Source organism: Orbicella faveolata, unplaced genomic scaffold (assembly GCF_042242905.1).
Source record: "Orbicella faveolata isolate gen_17 unplaced genomic scaffold, um_ofav_v1 contig_12, whole genome shotgun sequence".
Classification (NCBI taxonomy): Eukaryota; Metazoa; Cnidaria; class Anthozoa; order Scleractinia; family Merulinidae; genus Orbicella; species Orbicella faveolata.
Window position 1 is genome coordinate 20,725,001 of NW_028301539.1, and position 27,712 is coordinate 20,752,712.

The window sequence follows — 27,712 nt, forward strand, 5'->3', positions numbered from 1 at the left end:
TGACAGAACGGTGGCCGTGACTCCAGTCAGAGCGGATGATGTGTGAGTTATTGCGTGAGCCCTCTTGTATTTTTTCCCACCTTTTGATAAAGAGAAATTTCATTGTCGAGTTCTCTCTGACAATCACAAATCTTTTTCATCCTGAAAGACAGGATGTTTGTTTTGTCCAGCAGAGTTGGATATAATGATGGCCCGCTCAGAGTGATATTTTGATCTGACATTTTTTATACAATTTCTATTTCGAATCTAAGAGGGAGTCCATTGAAATCAATTAAATCACCATTCTCATCAGTTACTTTAATTCTCATGGAAGTGATATGATTAAGGTTTTTTATTTTCCTTATCGCCGCATCACCTTCTGGTGAATAAGTCACTCTCGAAAGGTCCTCCTGTTATGTCAAAACTCGCCAAGATGGAAGAGGGGGAGGCCTTGCTTTGCTTATTTTGATAAAAGAGATTCTCTTCTCAGTCAATGAGATCGCAGTGAATAAGGTAAGTGTCAAAAGTCAACTGATTGATGATGGTCTTTATCTTCAATTTCCTCCCTTTTTCAATGAGTCCGAATTTGGTGAGACCGAGAAGAGAAGTAAGGCCACGATCTATTTGAATTTTCTTTTGCAGTGGATTTTCAATGACTATGGTGCCTTCCACATCATCAAATCGTAGATTTATTTTTTTCATTCTTGAATGCTACCTCGAGCACTTTTCCGAGAGTTTTGAGGGAGTAATTTCCCTCAGGTATCCTTTTCACTTTCGCATTGTCTTGTGCATCAAAAATCATGATTTCCCCTGTTCGTTTTAAATTATACCACAAGGTATAGAGAGAGCAACTCAGGAGTCTGATATATTGAGATTTACCAAGAGGTTCCCGGAAGTTTATGACATGATCATTTTTATCCACGATGATTGTTATGATAACTATTTTAACAAATAAAATGGCTGCATGGATGAAAAAGTCACAAGCGAAACGGAAAATAGGTGAAGTGAGGCAGAAAGCCTGGAATGACTTCAATAAAATTAATGATGTGACTCAGAATGTACAATTCAAAGAGAGCCCCAGTTATTGGAGTGATGTCTCCGGATCAGATCCTGAGTACTGGAGAGATGGAAAGAGGAAGGCTCTGGGAATAGGTGGATTTTCAACGGAATTAACTCAAAACTTAATTCAAAACTTACCCATCTTTTCAGAAACCGTGCAATCATTTTGTCATTTATTCAACAAAGAAATAACGATTTACGTCACTCCAAAAATTTATTTTTGAACAAAATTCAGAGAGATAATTCAAGGAATGGTGATTACTCATACATCGGTAAGGAGTCGAAGAAATCGCTATCCAGTCCTGACATGATTTGTTGGCCACAAGAATTGAATTTCGCATTTTGGTGTGCCACAACCGGCTGTGGAATCAGTCGAGAGATGTTAACTATTGTCTCAGAGCAGATCAAATCATTTCTGATGTTTCACATTTATCTTACATCAAGAAGGATTTTATGGGAGATGGGAGGGATTCAGAGTGTGTAGTGTATTGGTTACCATAGCAACATCGTTATGCTATTATGCCGATCACTCGTTACTGTAATATTGTGAAACTACTGCATGATGTAAAAGTACTAGTCCTGTGTGAAAGTAGAATTTTACGGGATATAGAGAATGATCATGATGAATAAAGCAGATTGGATGTGACATGAAAGGGAGTTCTTCTCTGTCTCGGTAAAGATATGTTCTAAATGACTACACACTGGCGACGAGGAGGAAGAAATCCAATGTGCAGAAAGTGCACAAGAAACAGGTCAAAATCCAGAACAGTCAGCTGACATCCTAAATACAGAAGAATCAGAACAAGACGAGTCAGAACCAGCTGAAGTACACGAAGGGGAAATGGAGCGTTCTCTGCCAGCACCCACATCTTTTAACGCGGATGCTTCCGAGCTTTACAGTGAGTGGAAGCAGTGGGTCAGTGTGTTCAGAATTTACTTGATTGCTTCAGGTCTCTCCAAGAAAGAGGACGACGTCCAGAGAGCTATACTGCTGCACTGCCTTGGCCCGACAGTACAGCGCATTTTCAACACGCTTCAAGGCGAGCACGAGTCCTTGGCAGAAGTGAAAACTGCCCTTGACGGCCATTTTGCTCCAAAGCAAAACGTCATACCAGAACGTTACAAATTCCGGTCTCGCGGACAGAGGGTAGATGAGCCCATTGATATATACCTGACAAGTCTCTGAGAACTTACAATATCCTGCAACTTTGGGACATTAGAGGAGGAAATGATCCATGACCAAATTGTCGAAAAGTGCACCTCCAAGGCCTTACAACAGGTGAAACTCGGCCTGTCCAGAACAATCAAGTTTGCAAGAAGTGAGGAGAATGCGACACAAGACTCGCTTCTGATAGCTAGCGGAACAAAGGAAAACCCTCTTCCCATTGACCGTGTTCTCAACAACCAGGAGGAACCAGCAAAAACCACTTATGCCTGCTACAGGTGCGGCGGAAAGGATGGCCACAGCACGAACAAAAGTGAAGCAATCAACTCCAGATGCAATGGCTGCAAAAAAATAGAGCATCCGCAGAAAGTTTGTCATTCCAAGCCTAAAGGAGCAGAGTCCAATTCCAACCAGAACCGGCAACGACAGACCTCCAAAGAAGCGCCCTAACAAAGTTTGCAACATAGGAACTTGGCTTGACCAAAGCTCCGGTGATGATGAGAACGAACCAGTAATGTTACTCAACAATGCCAACAGCTCAATTACAGTCAAACTAAAAGGACCAAAATGATTGTGGACACAGGTTGTAAGTACAATATAATATCTTCAACATTGTACCGAAGTCAATTTAAGAACCTTGAACTGTCTCCAACAGAAAAACGCTTTACAGCATATGGACAAAAAGAACCATTGCAAGGTAAAGGCTATTTCAATGCTTGTATAAGAACAAGTAACAATGTTGTCAATGCTAAAGTGTATGTTATAGCATGTAACGCTGAATCTCTTTTAGGACGCAGTTCCAGTTTTAAGTTAAATGTTCTTACCCAGGGTATTAATTCAGTCAACCGAGGTAGCAACAGTGAGTTGGACTCACTCCTCAAAGAATACTCTGATATTTTTGAAGGATTAGGAAGGGTACCTAATTTTGAACATAAGATTGCTATTGACCCAGAGGTCAAACCAGTAAGTCAACACCTAAGAAGAATACCTGTCAGTCAAATTGAAGCAGTTAATAATGAGCTTGACAGAATGTTAGAACAAAATGTTATTGAAGATGTCAATGAGCCAAGTCCTTGGGTCTCCAACCTACCGTATTTATTCGCCTATAAGCCGAGACCCCAAACTTGAGAGAACTGACGATGGGCTTAAGCTTATCAAAAAAAATTGGAAAACTCTCGGCTATAAGCCGAGACCAAAGTTTCGCAGAAAAATTTTACCTTTGAAGCGTCCCTCTCAGGAAACATATGTTGATTGTTGAACGAATAAACACAACCAAATGAATATTCAAAAGTTTATTGTAAACAGTTAGCGAATCAGCGAGAATGTGAATATCAATTGATCCTAACAAGTCTATAAGTACAGCTGAACATAACGAATTCCACCATTTAGACTAAGTCTCAAACAAATGCTTACCGAAATTATCAGTTTACATAGCGTCCGTGATCGTATTCATCATGCCAAAAGTTTGCCGTACTTCTTACATAGCGTTTAAGCTCAAAGTTGTTGCTGAAGCTGAGGCTGTTGAAAACAACTCAGAGATCATCCAAGATTACAGGATTAGCGAGTCGATGGTTCGTCGATGGAGAAGAGACCAGGCGAAGCTTTTCAGTGGCGAGCTGAAGATGTCTGTGAAATGAACAACGTTGGGCCGCTTCACTCCAAAGTATCCAGAGCTAGACCAGATGTTGGAATGGTTTTCAGACCAAAGAGAGCAAGGTGAGTACTCATCGCTTCATGTCAAATCCGATAAACATTTCGTGTAGATTCAATTAATTTTTTATTATCGAAATTGATCAAAAAGTTTCCCTCAATCTCTTCGCACGAGCAAGTGCACGTGAGTTTGTTTGTCAACCTGTGGGAACCAACGCTTGTGATTGGCCAGATTTAGAAATCGTCATAACAAGTTAACAATGCCTGTCAACAGGGATTTCACCCAGATTGAAAAGAGGATAAAAACTGCCCAGGCATTGGTGCCTGACGATTGGCTTACAGTCGTCAGAGAAGCCAAGCCAACAAAACCATTCATTGTAAGTTTATTTTGAATTATATTCAGTTATTATTGTAACAGGAATAACAAAAAATGGCAAAAGGACTGCAGTGATGCACACATGGAGTCTCCAAGTCAAGAATTTATCTATAGGTAAGATTAGAGCAGTTTTCAACTGGGTGTCATAAAACCAAAGGCAAGGTAATTTCTAAATGGTGTGAGGGAGACATGATTGGTTTTGGCTTTAGTTTTGATTGGGTAAGAAAGTGATGCTAGATTTTAAAGACCATTACTAAGCGAACGATTAGCCATTGATTAAAGAAGGATTATCTATTTCTGAAAAGTGAAAGAATTTTACTTATCAGCCTGAGGATAAGGACAGATATTTAATTTTGACATGTTTAAATGAAAAACAATCTCACCTGGCTGACTTCAAGCAAACTGTCAAATAACGCTGTGTTTATTCATCTCCTTATTCAAATTGCATATTATTTGTTGTTTTCAAGGTTTGTGACATGAAACAAAAAGAATTCTCGGATTGGAACAGCCATCTAAGTGACAAGTACAGATTAGACAAGAAAGATATAGAGGGCAACACCTTTGAACTGACGGACACAGTGTCGATGAACTTTAGCTGGGGAGAAAGTCGCCATCCATCAGCTGTAAAGATTGTCATGGTACCCCATCTCAACAAAGTGTGGTTTTGGAAGACCCTCGATACGAGCAAACTATGGCACCATGTAAAGATTTCACATTCAGAGGTTGATTCAGACCACCCTCCTCTGATCTATGACAGTCCTGTACCAATCAATCCATACAAAATAAACAACCTCAATAAAATGGTCAAAAAGTACATTCCAGAACCACAGCGCTCCTTCTACCAGACCCTGGTGCCAGATGAAAAAAACATGTAAGACGGTTTGACGGATGACGGCAACTAACCTGCTTCTGCCCTGGATTACAAAAACGGCTCTCTTAGGAGCCACCGTTCTAAAATAGTTCAACTTTAAGTACCACACCCTGATTTCATCACTTTGGAAGATTTCAGGTTGCTAAAAATGGCTCTTTTAGGAGCTGCCACATCTACAAAAGTCAATGACCAATGCAACACCATCTGTTATACACTCATTTCGAAAGTAACCTATATCTGATTCTTTACCAAACGATCATTACACATAACATACATGAAAAAATTACTCCATCCTGATTGGCTGAGAGCAGTGTAGTCCAAGTGTAACACCAGTGCAAACAGTGTAACACCTGAGCAAAACGTGTAACACCAGTGCAAATTACACATCGTAATTCTGGATTATGATTGGTTGAAATACAAAAGGAAATTTTCTAAGCCAATGATATCACGTAAAATGATGACGAGAATATTGTGTGGAAACTTTCAAAAAAATTAGTTTTCTCATATGTGAAAAAATAGCTTCAAGGAAGATCTTCCGGCACTTCCTCCACACAAATTTTTTCATGTTTATTAATGTAATCATATGGCTTTTCTTATTCAATCTGGAATTAATTTTTAAAAAAGCTGAAATTGCACTTGCCAAAGCAGTGAGTGCAATTTCAGCTTTTCGGAAAACTCACAAGTGCAAATTAATTCCAAATTGAACGAGAAAAAACACGATTACCTATACAAAATATGATTTTTTGCTATAAAAGTTTCTTGAGAGGCTGTTTAGTAGGTTTCATCTTCGAGAAATTTCATATCTCCAAGCAAGCCTTTTTAGTTTGGCCGTTTACTGAAGTCATCTTTTTGCAAGGAAAACTTAAAAGAGGAAGGTTTTTTAAGGCTAAATAGTTTTTTCTTCTGCTTTGCAAATTTTGTCACAACATTGTAAAATGGAAACTGATTTTAAAACGTGTTGCACTTCTTTGTGATGCAAAACTGATTTGCAGGCTCACCTCTGGACGATAAACTGGTCAAGTCTCCTGCCTTTTGCTTCGTTCTTATAGGAATCTACACGGAAAAATGATTGAATCAAAAACTTGCCTAAAATGCTGGATTGCACAGAAGACAGAAAAACAATGCCACATTGAGGTAAATGAGGTTCATTTCCACATTCATGGCTGTATGATTTAGCATTGTGGCAACTGTAGTGAAATTCCCATAGAAAGTCTATAAACTGACTTAAGGAGGCTCGGTGTAGCTTTTTAGCTACTGGGTGGTGATTTTGAAAATACAAATTCACTATGAAGCCAATCTTCGATTTTTCCAAAACTTCACCATAATGATCATATGTGACCATAGTTTAGTTTTTTACTGGTTTCTTAGCAATAGAGGTTATCATAACAATGATTATCGTATTCTTTCATTTTCAAACAAGCCCGATTTTCTCAAAATCTAGATTGACGTTTGATATTTATCTTTTAATATGTCAAACCATAATGGATGAATTGTAGACAAAATTTTAAAACAATCAGTAGGCGTGCTTCAAAGTAAATCAAGAATGAATTTTTGCGCAAGGTCTTTTGATTTCCTACAATATTAACAATCAATATCTTTTAACAAACTAACACAAAAACTACCTTCCTTTCTTGTTAAGGTATCTCGATACAGTTTTTTCTGGACCATACCAAGCATTTTCAATCAGCTTTTTAACAGTCTTTCCTAAATCGGATTGGTATGAAAATTACACCAGTAAGTGGAAATGGATTGAAGTATTGTATTATGTATTTCTTAAGGCAATCGATATTTCCATGGAAACGATAAACAAAAAAATTGAAAATTGGTAAAACAAGAATTTTACACGAACCAGATGTGATATGAAAAAGCTAATACCAATGCCTTATACACTATGGTCTATGGAAAATAGAATATGCAAGAATAAAAAAAATATGTGTTTGATCTCAAGTAAATCGCATACCCAAACACATATATCCTTACAAACGTTTAACTTCTTCGTAAACTTGGTTTAGTTACCATTGTTCCCTAATGCCCTATGAGTATGTACATATTTATATAAGGGAGTGCAAATTAGGTTCGAAAGGGGAACTCAAAAATATGAAAGCCAGAATTTGGAATCAGAAATGCGTAAATACTATCATTGAATTATCCATGAAACAGGAGACAGAGTGGGTGAAGATAGCTTAGCATTTCTTGTTTTGGTCTATTTAAGTAAGCTGAGTAGAAAACTTTGAAAGCTAAATCAATAAGATGACTTTTCAACTAGAAAACACGAGATATTGAGCAAAAAAGACTGAAAAAAAAAACAAAAACAATAAATCTTGCCGTGTCACTGAACAGAGCCATCTAAAATAAAAACAGTAAAAAAGGTGCCTCACCTGGAATCGAACCTTGGACCTTCTGGAGCATAGAATTTAAGAAAACAATTGTTTGGTTTAAAAGTAAGACTAGGACTTTGCAATCGCTGTCTTGAACTGATTTTCTTTGAATGGTTCTCTTATCTATTTTTTTTAAATGACGCGTTTTGCACCCCTCCCCTGAAGAGTGAACCATCTCCGGATTTGCTGTAAATGACATCACTAGCTGAACTCCTTGCACGGAGTGTCCAAAAGCATTCCAGAAGTAGCAAGCAGAGTAAGATGAAACATGGATAAGCTATGCAGCTTTCCGTTTAAGGCTTGAGTTTATGGAAAATACACTGACAGGTTCCACTGTAATAAGATCACACGAGTTTGATACTCAATACCAAGAGTCAGTTTTCGTTACGAACTCGCAGGTTGTCCGGTATCAAATGAAAGCAGAAAATTACCTGACAAGTGTACGTGACAAGTTTCTTGACCATGGCCGCCGTTTTAAAAAGGAATGAACTGAAACAGACATACATGAGGAAAAGTGAGTTTTACAACCTTCCGACTTTTCATAAGTTATTGTTATTTTAGTGACAGTAACAGTTAATGGTCAGCTTTCCATGCAGTATAGATCGAATGTGTGGCGGAATGAGGTAATGAACTGTAAAAGTTTACAGGACATCAAAATCTGCCTTGGTTAGTCTTTTGACAGAGGATAGTGGTGTCAAGGCAATTGTTATTGCATTAATTAGGAAATCTGAGCTCTTCGGTGGGATCTGGACTTTCATGTGGTTTCTTTCTGTACAGTGTGAAGTGGTGGCTTCGTCCACAACCTTAACGGTGAGAGACAAAATTAGAAAATCTGTCTTTTTTAAGACATTTTTTTAAGTTCTCGTAATTTTTACGTCGTGACTTAGGACGAAATAGCTGATGAGATGGTCAAAAACCATTTACAGGAGTTGGCCTGCACCTTAAAAAGTCCCTGGCGTCGGATAACACGTTGGGTAAAACTGTTTGAATCCTGCATTATTAGTTTTAAGTTGAAGGTAGCACATCAAGTACTAATGTTACTCCTTGAAATTTCAGGTTGTTCGGCAGAGATGGTGAGTATCAGATGTCTTACAGCTAGAATGTAGACAACAGTTTTTTCATTTAAATTATGTGGAAACATGTTCTATCTGAGTCATCTCGAAGCAACCATAGCTCAACCAAAAGTCAGGGCATGTCAAAAAGGCTGTCCCATAGTCCGGGACTATTGAAATGATTGGTCAGGCCAGTGCATTCTTATCACAGGTTGACCAACAGGCAAGCATGAAGTGGACATGAGTGACACAATGTTGGTTATTGTTGTTTGTTTTCTTTTTCTAATGGCAAACTTCAGACGTTGTGTTTAGCAGACAGTTCGTGAGAGAAAGTGAAACGATACAAATGTTCTTTTTCTAAGACATAGTAAAATGTAAAATTTAAGTGACCGAAATCATTTTTTTCCCTAACACATGTCCCAACAGTGCGGCAGGACAAAAACTTGCCGAACAAGGTTCTCACATATTTTCGTTGTTACCTGTGCAGTTATTAATTTGTTTAAGTTAGCAAAGTAGATTCTTGCCACTAATTTGTATAATTGTCTTGAAGCATGTGTAGCTGAGGGTAGCAAGGAGCGCTAGAGTGGTATTGGTTATTTATAGTTCAACTGAACAAATTGCTGCTATGCCATTTGGGAGTGAAGAGCTTCTAAGTCAGTTTTTAGTTCAAAATCATTTTTAACATGGATTTAATCTAGGATTTTCCACTGTCATTGTTTGGAAAAGTAAGTCTCAGAGCCTTGATCTGCAGTTTAACTGTTGAGTGCGATGAAGTAGCAGACGTGGAACTTGATGAAGCGGATGTAGAACTTGAATGCATTGAGGCAGTTGGATGAATTGTTGAGAAGGATGAATGACGATGTGGGGATGGCAGACTGAAAATAGATGGCAAATACATAGGCAACATAGTAGATGGAAGCAGAGACAGGCACAGTTTGTGAAGGAGAAAGACAGAGATCTGGCGATGACGGCAGAGTTGAGCAGTTCACAACGGCTGGCCATGGAGTTCCGAGTTTCTTGAGAAGATGAATACATGAGGACTTGACTTCTTGGCACAATTGGCGGCAGTGTTGTATATGGTGGTAAGGCGGAAAACAAAACCAAACAAATCGTGAACAAACCAAAATCCTTGAAAAAGTAGAGCATTGTGAACTGAGGAGTGATCCGAAGTGTGTGATGATCTGAACTGCAGGCTTCTGTTCGAGTGCGTCCACAGTTGTGTATTTGTAACAGGGTTTGAAACTTGTCACATAATGACTGTCAGTGGGCACAGAAATGAAAGTTCAAGCAGGGCCTACAGCAAAACCAATCAAACCACCAAGGAGAATGTCAGAAACATTAACCGCTGCCAGCGCAAGCAACTCTGTTCCCAATGAAGACTCTGTGAGTTTAGAAAGCCTAACAACTAATATCAATTTGTCTCCCCTTTTAACTCTCTAAGAGGAAGAGCATGTTATGCGAGATTTACACTTTCAGACAACTCACTCCCAAGTTCCTAAAAATTTTGCTTGTTACAATTGTAATGTTTTCTTTGGTTGGACTTGTTTATTGCTATCTACTTTCTCAACCAGCTTTTGTTCAATTTTTCACATGTTGTCTAATGCTTAGAATTTTTTGTCAATCAAATTATGTGCTGCTGATTTGTATATTTTCACACGTGTAGAAATAAATTATCAGTTCCACTCACTGTTGTGACCATTTTTTTTCATTCAATGTATAATAAAACAATTATTAGATTTGGTTCTTGTGATATCCAGGATAATCAAGGTCTCGCTAAGGGTTATCAGCCTCAGCCTTCACCTTCGGCTGATAACAACTACTTCAACCTTCATTATTCTGGGTATCACAAAAACCTCATCTCATCTTATTGTTTATTAGTTGTTTCTCCACTTCCATTTACTTTGAGACTGCATCGCATTGTTTTGCCAACTTCTATGGTGGCCCATTAGGGCCATGAAGTTTTTATATCTTTCCTGTTTTTTTTTGGTTAATTTTAGTTTCTTTTTCTTTTTTTCCTTTTATTTTCCATTTCTTCCTTTTTTTTAGCTTTTTTTTATTTTATCTATTTAGTTTTTAAAACAAAAACAAAATAAAATAAAAAGTAAAAAATAAAAAAGACGATTTCTTTATTTAGAAATTACAAAAAAATGCACATGGCCCATGAGTGCCATAGGCCCACAGAGCCCATAGCCAATCAGACATTTCAACTTTATATATCCTACAATGCACTTTAGGTTTGTGTTTATGCCATGTGCCAAAATGTCCAAGCAGAAAAAGCAGGATTGGGATGCATTTAGAGCGAAAGTAGGCAAGAAACGAACAGGGAACAACAAAGCAGAGTCAACTGGATTGGAATTTCTAACAGTGCAACACCTTTCCTCATCTGTTAAGGGCACGTGCCAAAAATATTTAGGTATCGGTCCACTGACCATGGTTCCCCTCAAATGCGAAGCTATGCCCCAAAATATTAAAGCAGCATGCAAAAAGCATTTCCAGCTCACCGATATGCAGTGTGATTTGCTTGCTGGTGAGAGGGGACCATCCTTCACTGAGACAAGCCAAATAAAGAATTGGAAAGTGCTTCACATCATATTTAGCGAACCTGGTATTGCACGTCCAGATGCCTCGAATCAACAGCATGACTGGCTTCACAAATATCCTCAATCAGTACCCGCAAGCAAGTCTGTGGGAATAGAAGGTAAAAATCCCCCAACCATCCATGATGCCTGCATCAATGCCATTAAGTGTAATGTTAAAGCTTAGCAAGCTAATCACTCCTAAAACTGATGTTGTTACTTTGACACTTGAAGAGTTTTCTGTCACGGACATGAGATGGTTCGAACAATTTCAAGTAAGGCTTTTGTTACAAAAATAAAATAAATTAATAAATATACATTTATACAGCGCCATTTTCCACTAATTGTCCATGGCGCTTTACAATACTTTAAAATTAAAATCCTAAGTTTAAAATCCTAAAATTAAAATCCTAATCCTTTAAAAACCTAAAATCCTAAATCCTAAAAGTTAAAATCCTAAGAATTAAATACGCTATATAATACAATTAAGCTACAAATAAAATGTAAAAACTAAAAATTTGCAAGTGGGACCTTTCGCAATGCTTACGAGGCAAATGCACTGTCCGGAATTCAGAATGGAAAGTATGTATTGAAAAAGGTGAAGGAAAATCAAATTCACAACATTGAACGTAAAGCTGTTCAAATGAATTCGCTGAACCATAATTTTGCTATGAACTTAGAATTGGAGAAGCTACAGGAGTTTGGTGACATTCGCCTACACGAAAGGGTACTTTGGCAAACTAAATAGAGAGTGTGTCACTGTGGAAAATTTTTTGGATAGCACCACCCAATTATCCAAGTATGTTAACAATACAGGAGATATCTACCGTGACCGAAGTGAAGTCAGTCTGAAAGCGGAGACCTTTGCGCATTACACCTATGTAAAGTCGGGCAAAAAACTAATGGTTTTATTTGGAAAAATAGAAAAACGATCTCTGGTTAAAAATTTGTTTAAAACAAGCTGTCGACTACCAGTCTGTAGTCTTTAACGAGTAATAGATAGAAAGCGTGAACGTTAAAATATATACTAATAAAAGTGTGAAAAAACAAAATTATAATAAAAACAATAAAAATGCTTGTGTGCTAGTGAAAATGCTAATGTAAAGTTCAAAATGAAATTGAATATTGTCTTGGTAATTGTTTCACATTACTGTCAGCATGGATCATAATTGCTGTGTGGCAGGATTCCAAAGCTTTTCTAACACGGAAATTTCCCTTTTCAATCACGTGTGCATTGCCAAAGTCGATGGAATGGTCGTTCAACCAGGCATGTGAAGCAATGTTGGAACCTTTTTTAAAGGCTTTTGTGTTTCTAATATCTTCTTTCTTCCTGGTTTGTAAACATGTACCAGTCTTGCAAATATAACTCGATGGAAAATCGGCGCATGGGATCTTCTAAACAACATTTGTTTGTACTTCCATTTTTTTTTCAAAAGAATTGTTTTCATTACAATATCTTATATTACATTACATACAAAAATTACCTACTACTTACAATTCTGAAGTAACTTACAATTTAACAATACTAACAAAACTTACAATACTAACATTATTTACAATTATGACCTTCCATAGGAAAACAGGTCTTATCGAACATTTCAATTTGGGCCAAATGGTGTTTCAAACGCCCTCAAATGGCGTTTGCAAGGTGTTTGCAAAGGGTTTGGAAAAAGTTTGAAACGCTTTTAAAAGGGTTTGAAAGGGTTTGGAAGGAGTTTCTAAAGCATTTGAAAGGGTTTGGAAGGAGTTTGTAAAGCGTTTGAAAGGAGTTTGTAAACCTTTTGAAAGGAGTTTGTAAAGCGTTTAAAAAGAGTTTGCAAAGGGTTTGCAAAGCGTGTGCATGGGCTTTGCGAAGGGTTTGCAAAGAGTTTGAAATCGTTTGCCTAAGGGTTTGTATGCTAATAAAAGCTATCTTAGTTATAATTTTCATAAAAGCTCAGTACATTAAACCCTTCGGAGCGTTTTTATTCAGCTTCGGTGGTTTTGACAATTGGTCGTTTGCTTCTAATAGTGATCCCGTACAAAACTTCTGAGCGAGACACGGTCGAAATTCTGGCCCTAAAAATGTCTCGCTAATGAGCGAGACAGAACCTGACGATAATCAGGCTGACAGGAGCGATAAAAATTGAACGATAAGGTCATTCATACATGCAACAATTCGTATATTAATCAAACTTTCGGTTTGTTGATCTACTTAATTGTGACAATCATCTAGCTAAAGTTACAAGCTCACCTCAATGATCAAGCCTTCACTACTTCCATTTCTTGTGGTAGTAAAATTACACTAGCTGCATATTAACACGAAATCCCTTCATTTTAAAATTATCTCTTCAAGAACATCGAAACCCTTTCGGCACAAACACACTGCCGTTACACATTCCATTCCAAATCACAGACACAGAAGATTTTCTTCCTCCAGCAAAGAATGAGTTGATGTTTTCCCGACACAAACACAGCACAAAAAGAAGACACAATAGATAAGCTTAGTAAACATTCCGGGTAAATACAGCAGCCATACTTTGACAATTTTGGCAAGGCACAAGCTTATTTCTGAATTTGTAAACATATTTATGTAGTACATTTTAAAAATAACACCCGGTTGTTTGATGTAGCGAATTCATGACAAGGTTCATTCGCGAAATCTGTCAAGCGTAAACAATCACGACCGTCGAGCTATTATGAAAATTTCGGCTTGTCAGTTGTTTGTGTTCACCGCGTAATGTTTGGATTGAAATTTCGACAAATGCTCAAATAATATTTAAGATGTAAAATTTAAAATTCATCTTTTACCTTTCCCTTTGTGTCTGCGAGAAAACTGCAGCGAACATTTGCTTGTATGACCGGCGAGAAGTTTTCATTCACGTCAAATCAGCTGATAAATCGTAAACACAGGCGACCAAAACACAAACTCACATCGCGTGCTCGTGCATTCTAAATACATTTCTGCACTTTCCCATCATACTGAATAACTATATATAAATCTTTTCATCTTGCTACTTATGTTAAAAGAACAGTTAATTACTGACCGTAAGGTATTGAAAACTAATCATTGCTAAGCACGTTTTATTCCTTGCGGACTGGTTCCGCCGGTGCTCAAGAGAAGCGTTTGCCAAGGGTTTGCAAAGCGTTTGCAAAGGGTTTGCGAAAAGTTAGCAAAGGGTTTGTGAAGTATTTGCAAAGGGTTTGAGAAGCGTTTGACACGCTTTGCAAACCGTTTGACAGGCGTTTGCAAAGGGTTTGAAAAGCATTTGTAAGGAGTTCGCGAAGGGTTTGCAAAGCGTTTGAAAAGAGTTTGCAAAGCGTTTGAAACGCTGTCAAACCCCGTTTGCGAGGGGTTTCAAACGCCCTAAAAACGCTGTTTTCAACAGGACATGTTTTCCTATGGAAAGTCACAATTTGTTAATATCTTTCATGTTAGGGGTTAGCTACAATAGGAGGCTTTCTCGCATATTAATTTGTGATTTAGATTTGTCTCTCAATTTTAATTTTGTTTGTCAAAATCCCCAAGAAAGCATCAAAATAAAACTCTTCTTCTTTTCTTGAGGCAGTATATAAATAATATATGGCCATAATCATGGAGAGGTTTAAGCCAAGATGACAAGCGAAGTTATCTGTCACGCCATATATTATCTCATTTTCATCGACAGTGATCCTATCTCCGTTTTTGGAGCTCCACTAATTAGTAAAGAGAGACCAAAAAAGCTGAGCTTCAGAACAGGTAACAAAAAGATGGGCTAACGTTTGTCTTTCTCCACAGAGGTGACATTTATCATGTTCCTTGATTGAATCTCTAAAAAGTGTTGAATTTGTGGGTAGAATGTGATAAATTATTTTGTATTGGAAAATGGCGAGTCTAGTGTCTTTGGTAACATTAAACAGAAGGCAAAAAATAAGTTGTATTGTATGTTCTTTTAGACTGGCTTCTTTTATCCCTTGTTCAGCTGTAGGCGTAACGAATTTACTGTTAACAAAGAATTTAGTTGCTGATCTTTTTTGTTAAGAGTAAAAAAAAAGATAAAACAACTAATGGTTGTGGACATTCAAGGAAAAGGTTACGGTTTTTGTGATCCTGAAATAGCCAGTGCAGACTTGAGGGATGTGGATGATAACACTATTCTCTTCTGCTCTGGAAACTTGTCTTATTCTGCCATTAAAAAATTCAATGAAGTGCATGTGTGTAATCAACACTGCACTCTCCTCAAACTTGATCAAGAGTAATATGTTACTACAGAAGAATGCAACATGATTTTTAACACTGACATATGTTTTGTGTTAATGTTTCCTTGTTGCTCTTTCTTTGCATTGATAGAGCAGTTCTTAGTTATGCTAATCTCTGGCTGTCAAGTGAAAAAAAGAATTACAATGCCAGTATAAATACACAAGATACAAGTGTTCCAATGATTCTAAGAGGCACTGGCATTGTAACAAGTTGGAGCGAAACAATAACAAATGTGAATTACTGTAATTACTTGATTGATGACAGTTCTAAGGGGCTGACCAGTTTACTCTTGAGGGGGGAGGAGTGATTTTGAAAAAATATTTCCTGCAAGCACTTGTCTTGTCAGAAGAAAACAATTGCATGCAGCACAAATGGAATACAAAAAATTGGTGTGAATGGCGTATAAGGTTAAGTTATAATCTTGTTACAAGTTCAAGTTGAAAAGCCATTAGTTGACTTTATCATGGCAAAAAGTCAAACCCTGTAAGAATCAAAATTAGCTTTTAAGAGTGCCTGCCTGTAAAAATCAGACAAATTCTTAATTTCGCGGCAAGGGTCAAAAATTTGATTTCGCTCATATTCCTATGGTAGATAGGCTATGGTATGTGACAAAAACTACTGGATAGCTTTTTTTGGCAAAATATCGTTTTATTTCAAAGAAATATGCAAATTACCAAATTCTGTTAAAATCGTCATTTGACGCATCATTTTGTTAAACAAGTTTGAGAGCCTCACATGCAAAACCACATCATTCTTCCGTCTTTAAAACACTCAAATATTTTTGTGCAATGTTTAATTGTGTACTGGGTTGATTTTAAGGAATGCTGCGGTTTTTGTTGGGTGCAAAATAATTAAATTTCGAAGACATGTATTCCATTCACTTAAAAGTACTTCGTAAAAATAATTGATTTTCACCATGTGCGAAACCTTCAAATGGATTAAGCTTCTGGTGGTTGAATCGCAGAAGGATGGTCTACAGATTCTTGCAAAAATTTCTCTAGGCAAATGATTGTGAGCGACACGAGAGCTTTTCAAAGTACATTAAAAATGCAGATGTTTGACCATCCGTCATCAAATTTCAATTTACAGGTTAGACATATTTTAGCACGTGCCACATGTCTTGAGCTATATTAAGTGGAAATAGACACAAAGCTGATAATTTCGAAATGTTCTAACCATCTTTCCTGTAAAAGGCAGGTCCTAAAGCTGATTTGACGTGTTTCCGTCACCATTCGTCAAACATAAAGCAGAAGTTTGCTTTTATTTACACAACGTCCGATGTACATCGCCAACTGTCGACTTATTCAATGGTCGAATACCATGAATCTATGACCCTCTTTCGACACATGCGATCACCACTGCAGCTAAGTCAACAATGGCTAAGTGATTTGTAGATAGTTGCTTGCTTCTCACTACACCGAATTATTACATTTGATCATCGTTTGATCTATTGCTGCTTGAATCCTTGCTTGCAGCGGTTCATTCTTTGTTCGTCATGCAATGCTGTCATCCCACTTTAGGGGCTAGGGGTAGGAAAATTTCTATCCTAATACGTAAGGGTCCATAAGGCTTGGAACCACAGGGAGTGCACAGTCTTGTTGAGTAGGAAGAGATTAAATTAAGCAATGAAACGAATGTGCAATTATTTTTGGTTTACATATAATACAATGGGCTACCCTCAGGGAAATGGGAGGTGGCCGCTTAATAAGGGCTGGCACTTAATAGAGGTTGGTGTACCTTGAATATTTTTTCACCATCAGGTTATAAATTTCTTAGTCAGCATGAAGTCAGTTTGAGACAATCATTATAGACATCATTCTTGGGGACCCAGGGGCAGTTATTGGGAGCGGGGAAAAGTCTAAACAGGTGAGAAAAAAGCTGGGGTGAAGACCCTTTCAGACTTTTTCCCTGCCCCCACTAACTGCCCCAGAGTCTCCAAGAATGACGTCTATCATGATTGTCTTGAATTGACTCCATGTTTACTAAGTAATTTAGCTAAATTTATAACCCGATAGTGAAAAAGTATTCAAGGCACACCAACCTCTATTAAGCTGCCAACCCCTATTAAGCGGCCACCTCCCATTTCCCCGAGGGTAGCCCACTGTATTATATGTAAACCAAAAATAATTGCACAGTGCAAAAAGACCTAGGTATGAGTTTAGTGAACAAACAACGAACTGCTGCAAGCAAGGATTCAAGCAGCAATAGATCAAATGATGATCAAACGTAATATTTTGGTGTAGTGCAAAGCAAGCAACTATCTACAAATCACTTAGCCATTTTTGACTTAGTTGCAGTGGTGATCGCATGTGTTGAAAGAGGGTCATAGATTCATGGTATTCGACCATCAAATAAATTGACAGTTGGCGATGTACATCGGACCTTACGTAAACAAAAGCAAACTTCTGCTTTATGTGCGATGAATGGTGACGGAAACACATCAAATCGGTTTTTGGACCTGCCTTTTACAGCAAATAAGGTTAGAACATTTCGAAATTATCAGCTCTGTGTCTATTTCAACTTAATATAGCTCAAGACATGTGGCGCGTGCTAAAATATGTCTAACCTGTAAATTGAAATTTGACGATGGATGGTCAAACATCTGCATTTTTAACATACTTTGAAAAGCTCACCCGTCGCTCACAATCATTCACCCAAAGAAATTTTTACAGGAATCTGTAGACCATTCTTCTGCGATTTAACCACCAGAAGCTTAATCCATTTGAAGGTTTCGCACATGGTGAAAATCAATTATTTTTACGAAGTACTTTTAAGTGAATGAAATACATGTCTTCGAAATTTAATTATTTTGCACCCAACCAAAAACCGCAGCATTCCGTAAAATCAACCCAGTACACAATTAAACATTGGTTTATAACAATCAATAGAGCTTGAATGTTACTAAAACTACGAGTTAAAAAGTCTTCAGTGGAGTTAAACAGATCTGTAAGAGACTGGCCTGAACCTTCGATGATAATATTGCAAGGTCGCGCAGAGCCTGGGTTCATTGCGGCTGCACGGCGAGTACTTTCGCGAGTAGCATTTCTGGTTCGATGAAAACAGGTTGGCAAACAAACCATTTGAGCTTGTGAGCTGTAAGACTGTAACAAAAAGTTATATCAGCTATCTCTGGACATGAGCAAGGTAAGTTTGTGAGAAAAGGCTTTGAGATATTACTATCACTCACGATGATAATAACGTTTTTATCGCGAACGTTCTTGTTTTGCTCTGGCTTAATTCATCTTACTACTGGGAATCAAAGGGAAACTTAAGGAGCAGAGTGAATTTTTGCTAGAAAGTTCAAAGGAAAATTTGAGGAGGGCGAATTTTCGCTCGAAAAATCGGGCCAAATTATCAGTAGACATGAATTACTGCTCGAAAATTCACGTCGACTAAAACAATGGGCAGCAGGAAAATTTGTTGAATTTTCTTCGAGCTTTCGAGGTGAACAAAACTTCGCCATTTTTCGTTGAATTACGCTCTCATTACTTTTGCACAATACTGTAAATTCAGATGTACATAAATTGCAGCGTGTTTTAAAAACAGCTACAGAAACAGCCACGCTTGCAAGAATGGTGAGAATCTCCGCGACTTAAAAGCCTTGTAATAGCTTTTCATGAACTTATTTATACATAGACATGCTGTTATGGAACAAAGCTCTTTTAACAATGAATAGCTGAATAGTGTGTGAAATAAGGGATGGTTTTCCAGCAAATATAGCTACTTCCTGAGTTCTTTGTGCACCACCAATCATATACATTTATATCCATTACAAGTGCTTCCGAAACGCATTCTGTCTCTCACTTTGGAAAGATTGCCTGGGAAATCAGTTTTTCCACGGTAGCTGTGTACATTTTTCATCTTGCAAATAAGTTTGCCCTTCCACTTATTGCGTTTGTAAATTTTTTAATTTTTAATTTCTGGCAGATTACCAGCGGGTAATGCGTTAATTTTTCAGTAAACTACCGTTGCTGCGGGTAATAGGGTGGTGTGGGTTATCTGATAATTTTTTAATCTTCCCGTAAGTATTTAACAGTAATTATTATAGTACTGACAGAAGATAAAACAAAGATAAAAGTCATTAAATATACGCTTGCCACAAACCTGTGTAATGCCTCATTTGTTTAAACGAGAAACACATCCTATCAACTCTTGTATCGTGCTTTGTTTGCTATAAAATTCTTTTAAACGTTGATTGATTATAGCTGATGCAAGCTGGATGAAATCATACAAAAAAAATTCCATACAAACAAATTTTTCGCTATGCGTTTGTGCTTTGATAGTTTTCTTACCTTGTCAATTTCACAGCTAGTTTTTTTTGCTTAGAAAAATTCTCACCTAAACTTATTGCGTTTGTAAATTTTTTAGCATATTCATCCTTAATGGCTTCAAACAAATCCAAAACAATCAAAGATTCAGAAAAGTTGAAGAAAATTTGGAAAAAAGCAAAGAAAAGGTTGAGACAGAAGAAGGCTCAAGAAAAAGCCTTGAAAGCAGTGGCAGCCATCACTGGCAACTCGGCAACTATTGGCAAAAAAGAAGATCAAAAAGTTACGTCTGTGCGAGAAGTAGTGGAGCAGACGGTTCAAGAAAGAAACCATGAAAACTGCGACAGCCATCGCCGGGAACTCAGGAACTATTTGCAGAAAAGAAACGTGGCGAACCTGCTGACCCGCCACCAAGACAAGTCAACATCCAACACCATGTTAAAGAGATCAATCCCTCGTTAGTGGTGCAGACAGAAAAATTTCTTGGATCAGGAACATTTGGAAACTGTTATCTTGCTTATTATCGAGATCTGCTCATGGCTGTAAAAGAGTTCAAGTCTGTGAAAAAGTGGACCACTAACGACCTCAAACGAGAAGTACGCCAGGAAGTGAGAATGATCAGCTACCTCGAAGATCACAGCAGTGTGCCTTTGCTATTTGGTGATAACAAATAGCAAGCCGCTTCGGCTTATTGCAAAGTTTCATGGCTGAAACCATAGGAGCCTGACCTTGTCTAGTGCCACTAGAAAAAAAATTATCTGGCAAACCTGGTTGGCTAGGTGTGTTAACAAAAGCCATTGAAGCGCTCGTGCACATACATTCATGCGGTATCCTGCACAACGATTTAAAAGCGAACAATGTCATGCTCGAGGAACTGTTCGATCAACAAAGATGGCCAAATCAGCTTTAAACAATGATCCTTAACAACGTCCCTCGTTAAAGGAACTGTTTAGCATCCTTTAAAGATTTTGTCACTTGAAGTAAAAAAACTCAGTTGTTCTCAAATAGTTAAATAGGTCAGTATGAAGTAACTTTGTAAATGTCTCTTATAGTGCCCTTGTCAGTTCACATTTTATTTTTTAGATGAAGAACCTCATATTGAAAATGCTACTGTTGGAATAGTGATATTTGCAGATTATCTGTGTTTCTCTTCAAAAACTGTGCTTTCAGTTTAGTGTTGCGAATAAAGAATCATCACGTTACTATTGATTTTTTCAGTTCGCTGCATGCTGAGCAATGAAAGTAGTGTTTCCAGTTATTTAGAATTTGACTTGTAAAGATATATTATATACATTCTTTTTATAAGAGAGCGACATGCTTTTAATACCACTAGTACAGTGTATTTGTCTCTGAGGAACAGCAACATTAACTAACTAAGAGAGTAAATAAGACGTGGTTCATGAGAGTTTTATCCAGCAACACCAACGCCCTGAAGACAAATGTGACCAAATTTCTCCTCGCAAAATACAGCTACAGCCACATGTGTTGATGTCTGGAAACCATTTGTTTTCATGTCACGAGATAGTTAATTAAATTGGTTTGTGTTTCTCTTGGCATGCATTTGAACACTGATAAGTGCGAAAAAAGTAATTACTGGAAATTCCTAGGCGACACCTAGAGTGTAAACGTGTTGAATACAGTGTTTTCTTTCAGTTAATGATAAACCATGGACGAGAATTTCTCCTCCTTAGCCTAATTTGCGTAAATTTTTCCGGAGGGCAAAGCTCGTCATGAAATTGTATTCAGCAGGGCCTCAAGAGTAGACATTCCTAACGATTCTTTCTCCAAGAGTAGTTTTATTTCCTCTTCTTTGAGGGCAACTGAAGCATTAGGTTTATTTCCTTTTCTTTTCTGTTTGACATCCTTTTGTTTCGATTGTAAATCTTTGCGTGCCTGTTCAAATGCGGTGTCTTTCATAATGCCGAGTCCGTAATTCTTCTTTGTTAAATACTGTCCAAAACTGGCCATCAAAGAACATAAGGATCTGGATTCATAGTCTTTGTTGCTGTCTTTCTTTCAAACCGTAATGATAAATTCAGTGATGTAGGCATTCAGCTCCTTCAGGTGAATTGCTTCCAAAGTCTTGACTCATTACTCAGCGTCACAAACTCCTTAAGCAGAGCAACATTCTGTTGAGTTTCCTTTCTCGTATTTTCGTTTCCTGGGTAGGATAAAATTGTTCCACTGAATTAATGTCTGCAAACCTTGAAACCATGATTCTGGGAAAGTAGGGAACGTTGCAAACATACACTCTCAATTACTTTTCATGACCACCCTGAAAGGTGGGAAAAACCGATACAAATTTTTTCAACTGTGAAAAATTTGTATCAGGCTTCTGGCTTGAGTTGCAGAGAAGTGGGCCATCGACAAGCCACAAGTGAAATTTAACATAATTAGGAGAATGAAATACTAACCACCTTCCGTGCCGCACTTGACATTGGGCTTAGAGACAAAAGGCATTTCGCAGACCTTCCTTGACATTCTGCCATTGTTGCATGAATTGAGCCCATGTGTTTGTGATCTCCTGATGTGAAAGATTCCACCCATATTTGGATCAACCTCGTCCCAGGGCTTATTTGGATAATCATGATTGAATCGCTCAAATTTAAAAGGAAACTTGTTATTTAAGAGCTGACTTGAATTGTTTTTGCGGTTACTAAAATGGCAAAAGATTTTGTGAACAGTTTCGATCACAGCCCATTTTTGGTCAAGGTAAGACTATACTGGATAATAATGGTTTTTTTTTCAGCGGTAGAGGACTCCTTTTTTCTTTACATTAACTTTACTTTAATTCACAATTAAATCGTCATAATCAACGAAATAAATTTATCGTTTGATTGAATTGTTTCTCCAAGCTGGATTTGCACTATCCAAGGATTAAATTAAGGGTTAAATTCAACCCACCTTGCAAGGTTAATAACGTGCTAGTTGGATGAAAATGCAGACAAACAAGTCAAAATAGCTGACATTTTGCTTTAGTGCTGGGCCTGGTAAGGAATGGTCCTGGTACTTACCAAATATGGATGGACCGCTGTTCTGCAATCCACAAAAGTTTTACTTTTTTACTCAACTAGTCTGAAGCAACAAATTTTGACATTTTTGCTCTCAGAGATAGAAATTGCTGAATGCTGTAATGTAAAAAGGAAAGATCAGTCATGGAATTAATGCTCTTTTGGCTTGATGAAAGCGAGTATTGTATGGTCAAAATATTGTTTAAATTCCGTTTAATCTCGACCCTGGTTGTTCTTCAGAAAGTTGTTTATATCTCATTCGGCAGAATTAAGATAATCAATCTCCACTTTTCCTTCTTTGCTTATATTATGGCTTTCCTCTTCTAGCATTTTCCCTTAGCCACACATACTTCATTAATATAAAGTACAAGGAAGACTGAAAATTAGACTGGTAAGCGATTTCAAGAGCTTAATGATTTTCCTGTTTATGCCTTATTCAGTGAGCTTCACCCAGCATTTATCTTGCACAGACTTTTTCATCACAACTCTCATTTTAATTTAAGCATTTTTATTGGTTTTCATGGAAGACAAGTATAGTTGAGTTGTAAAAATTGGGCTTTTTTTTCTTTTCATTCAACAAGTTTGCATCAATTTTGTAGGAACCATCATAGTTACCCCTTCCCACCCCTAGTACTACACCATTTTCTCCCACCAGAGAGCGGTTTTACTGGATTATAAAGCTTTAAAGTCAATCGTTAAAGCGCAGTTAATGGAGCGTGACTCTATTTACGTACAGTCACTAGCTTACTATTGTTAAACATAACGCAATAGAACTGTTACGCGTTAGAACATTATAGAAGTCTTTCTTGTCTAGTTTAAACAATACTCACAATAGCCTTTCACCCATGCATGTTGCAACAACATCTGGTTTAAGTATATCATGCATTTGTATGGCTAGTCTTTTAAATAGCCCCATTCTTGTTTTGTTCAAGGCCGCGTGGGCTCTGTACTTTTCATGGTACACGATTTTATACCGGTCTACCTATAAAAGAGTCTTAGCTTGGACTTTAGCATCATTTACTTGTTATATCACTACTGTAACTTTTAGTTAGCCCTCGAAATTGTAACTATGGCTCGTCCTCATGGCGCTCCGAAACATCCGGCTCGCAACTGTCATCCACGTCGCCAAGAAAATGGAGAACACCTGGCTTCACTTACCTCAGAAGTTCTTCGTCTTCACCTTCAGGCACTTAACCTCCCTATTACCGGGAGCAAGGCTCAACTGGTTAAATGCCTACAAAACGCCTCCCAGCCAATGCAAAGACCTTCGGCTGTGGGAAGACAGCCAGCTGGCTGCGTCCAAAAGGGCAAGGGCAAAACGCATTTAGCATGGCCAGCTGTTGAACAGCCCGATCCAGTCACTGAGGTCACCGATGATTCTTCCTCTGTGAGTTCAGAGGACGACTTTGAAATGCCACTGGACATGGACCCTGTCGAACAATCCATCATACTGGATGGTCACACACAGGAAATGCCGTTTACGGCTGGGCAGTTGGCTGCCATCCAACAGACCGTACAGCAATTTGTCGCCAAGGCCTTACATAGTCATCGCTCTCAGGCTGTTTCCGACACCGTCCAGCCTTTTCATTCCTTTCCATCTTCCTCATCTGGTCCACAACAGCGAAGATCTGGCGCAGCCACGCCACTTGGCTTCCAAAGGGCTTTGGAAGAAAGCACTGGAGAAAACATTTCGCCGGGTGAGTACATTGATTTCGCCTTGTTACAGCATCTGGTGGTGAAGGTATTGCCCTGGACAGGGAGAAGCTGGACGTAATCTACTGTAAGTTACAGTTTGTTGGAGGTTTGAGACACATTGTGTAAGTGTTCTAGAAATCAGAAGTGAAATAATTCCACGCTTGAGTGAAGTGAATCCACGGAAAAAACCCTTTTGCATTGAATATATAGGAAGCAGAGTCTTAAGAAACTGAGTGGTTTAAAAGTAATAATTTAAGTTATATGGTAGTTTCAGCAAGTACAGCCCTGTCATTCTGATAGTTCATTTTGATAACAAAGTGAGAAGTGAAAGAAAAACACCTTCTAGGTGAAACATTCCTGAAAGGAGATCATTTATTACAAAGCAATGATTACCTGCACTTAAAGTGTAATTTAAAACATTGAACAAAGTGCTTACTATTTACTCATTTTTAGCTACTATGGGAAAGATATATGCCTACAAGAGGACAGTGGTGGACAATTTTATTCGGGGCAACAACAAAAGCCCTGGTGACTATTTTTGAAAAAGCAGAGCTAAGTCCCATTGAACTTCACTAATGTTTATCCATTTTTTTTTCAGATCTACATGTAAATGTTCCTATTCTTTGTTTATGGAAAATTATTGGATATGTACAACCAAAAAAAACAAAAAAAGTAAGTAAATTATCTAAAAAAAAAGTTCTCTTTAAACAAGGAAATTTTATTATACATAGCATTTGGTTTTGTTTGACCTTCATATCTGTTTTCAGTTTTACTTTTTATTCTTGATATAATAAAAAAGAAATAGGATAATTATTCTTATTTTAAAATTCATGAAAGCCAGTGTAATTAAACCATTGATTTCAAACCTGTTTGATGTGTTATCAGTAACTTTATTTGTTATTTTAATGCCATGCATTTCAACAAAATTTGTCTGGCCCACACATGATGAGAAATTCCCAGTTTTATTCAGATTTTCCAAAAAATTCCAAGCTATTCTTAAAAAATCCTACAAGTTCCAAGTTATTCTCTGAAATTCCTGGGAATTTTTTGGAATTTTAAGGAAATTTCACGGTGAGTATATCTGAGTTGGAATTCCTTGGAATTCCAAGTCAGCTCTATGCAAACTTGGAATTCCGAGTCTGAATTACCCTGAAAATTCACACCTTAAGTTCCTTGGAATTCCTAGGAATTTTTTCCTACGAATTCTTAGGAAACTCTTAGTAATTGTAGGAATTTTTAAATTTACCTCAAAAGGGTTGTCTCAAACCGACGATTGCAAATGTCAGAGCTCTCGAGTCTACTATGAGAGGTAGCAACAGATGCAACTATGCCAGGGATGATCTACCACCAGCTGATTCGAAGCCTGAACCTTCCTCAGCAGATCTCTCAAATCACTCTTTGAAAAGCCTACCAAAACAAGTAATTTGTCAACTTTGAGTTCACCTTTGTCATCTTCAGATGGTTCTTTGTTATCAGTGTCAGATATAGAATGCTCTTGCTTTGCCCCACTAACCAAGAAAAGGAAGATCACAAAAAAGTGGGAATTGTGATGGAAAGCATCAATACTGTATGGCCATGATGAGACATTGAGCAAAATGATAGCACAGTGTTGCTTGTTTCAGAAGAAGGCCACTCTTGATGGGAGAAATGGTGTATGGAAAACCTTAGAGGAGCTAGTGGAGAACCTAAGGAGCTGTGGTGGAAAAGGGTTATGTCCTCCTAAGCATGGAAACACCATTCCTTTCCAATCAAAGTTGTAAATTAGCAGTTGCTAAGTGTAAAGAGGACAGGTTAGTACTTTTTTTTTAAATAGCATACATGTAGTTTCACTCTTACAGTCAAATTTGATTTGTTTTCCCATTGCTGTCCATTCACTGGTAGACCATCATTGTGTCATTGCTGTCAACAGGGAAGAAAGTCTCTAAGTTGAAACAATTTCACCACTATTTTTATGTCATCATCAACTTTGACCAAAGGGTACTACAGTCAAAGCTCACCTTGCAACCAGGCTAGTACAAACTCTCATAGAATACTATCCACCCTTGTACAACGTTAAGTGTCTGAGTGGTCACCTGTGCAGCACCTTGTTAACCATTCCCTTGTAGAAAACTCTGGGTAGTACATGTGTTGTAAGTGTTAAGTTAACAACTTATTATTATGATTAATAGCTTACAGTACCAAGAAACTCAGAAAATCTGGTGTTGTAGCTGATATTAATTGATTGATAATTCATACTGTAGTCACTGTCCTAAGAAGTTTTCCCAAGCTCACTCAGGACTTCGATATTGATATAATGAAGGTCTGTGGGCAAGCTTTCCTAATATGAACACAATGTTATTCTTGTGTCTTAAGGACAAGCCTGAAAAAGTTGATTATGAATGTAAGAAGGCAAAAGGCTGCACTGAAGAAAAATGGCACTTTGTGGATGGGTGAAGATAACTAAGAACAGCAAACATTTGTTATTAATAATATTATTTAACAATTTTCATAACAAGTATTAAATTTTTGTAGTCATACCGGACTTAAAGGCATTGTATCTGCTACTTGTGAAAGATGATTACAAGAATTTCAAACTTGGTAAACAAGGCATTGATGTTGAGTTCTGTTTTATATGCAATGCCTAAGGGTATGTACTAAGTTATTTACCTTAGAGGGCATGTTTGCATTACTTTTTCATTTTCGTAGTTGTTAGTTGTGTAATATACACAAACTAAGTAACAAAAATGTTGCATTTGGAAGGTGGCATGGCTGAGTGGCTTAAGATGTTGGATTCGAAATCTGGATATTCAAATCCTCCTTGTTTGTTAATTTACAGTGTCCCCAATTAGCACATCAATGTTAAATCCAAAGATGTTGATACATTGTAAATATATTTGTTTACTGTATATTTAATTATTCATTTAAATAAGGGCTATAGTTAATTGAAAGATGACTTCAGAGTGATGCAATTGTTTCTGCTTGTCAACTATTGCATCATGCATGTATCATGCCAGGTGCCAATAAAAATCTTTTTTCAGGTTGTCATAACATGATCGGTGTATTAAAACTGCTAGTGCATGTACCAGTAAATCCAAGTCTTCAACATGCAAATACTTAGAAAATTTTCCCTACAGGATTGTTCATGTGATCTTGGTGTCCGTGCTATTTGCCCAGAGCATTTTAGTATCTCTAAGGCCAACATTGGAAGACAAATATAGCCTCACTACTCATTCTATTTTTTTTACATTGAAAGATCTTCCATGTAATTTGATTCTCACAATCAAGATCATAATTTCAGTCACTGATATTTTTAACTTTCAGTCACTGATATTCTTGAAAGAAGGTAGAACTTCCTGCTGAAACATTGAATATGTCTGTGAAACTAAAAGTGGTTGTTTTATATCTGAAACTTATTCTTAAAATGTTTTGGGTTT

General features: G+C 37.5%; 1 protein-coding gene and 1 pseudogene across 1 annotated transcript; both read left to right on the plus strand.

Annotated features, from left to right (window-relative positions):
* Positions 1 to 2,770: 2,770 nt before the first annotated feature.
* On the plus strand, positions 2,771 to 3,331 carry LOC149117093 (uncharacterized). Its single transcript, XM_089280908.1, has one exon. The coding sequence runs from the start codon at positions 2,771 to 2,773 to the stop codon at positions 3,329 to 3,331; it is 561 nt and encodes a 186-aa protein (XP_089137034.1).
* Positions 3,332 to 19,482: 16,151 nt separating this feature from the next.
* LOC149117094 (putative serine/threonine-protein kinase DDB_G0267514) lies at positions 19,483 to 20,503 on the plus strand (annotated as a pseudogene).
* Positions 20,504 to 27,712: the final 7,209 nt, after the last annotated feature.

Excerpts from the sequence above, each read along its gene's own strand:
- LOC149117093 (XM_089280908.1), top strand. The coding sequence starts at position 2,771 with ATGATTGTGGACACAGGTTGTAAGTACAATATAATATCTTCAACATTG.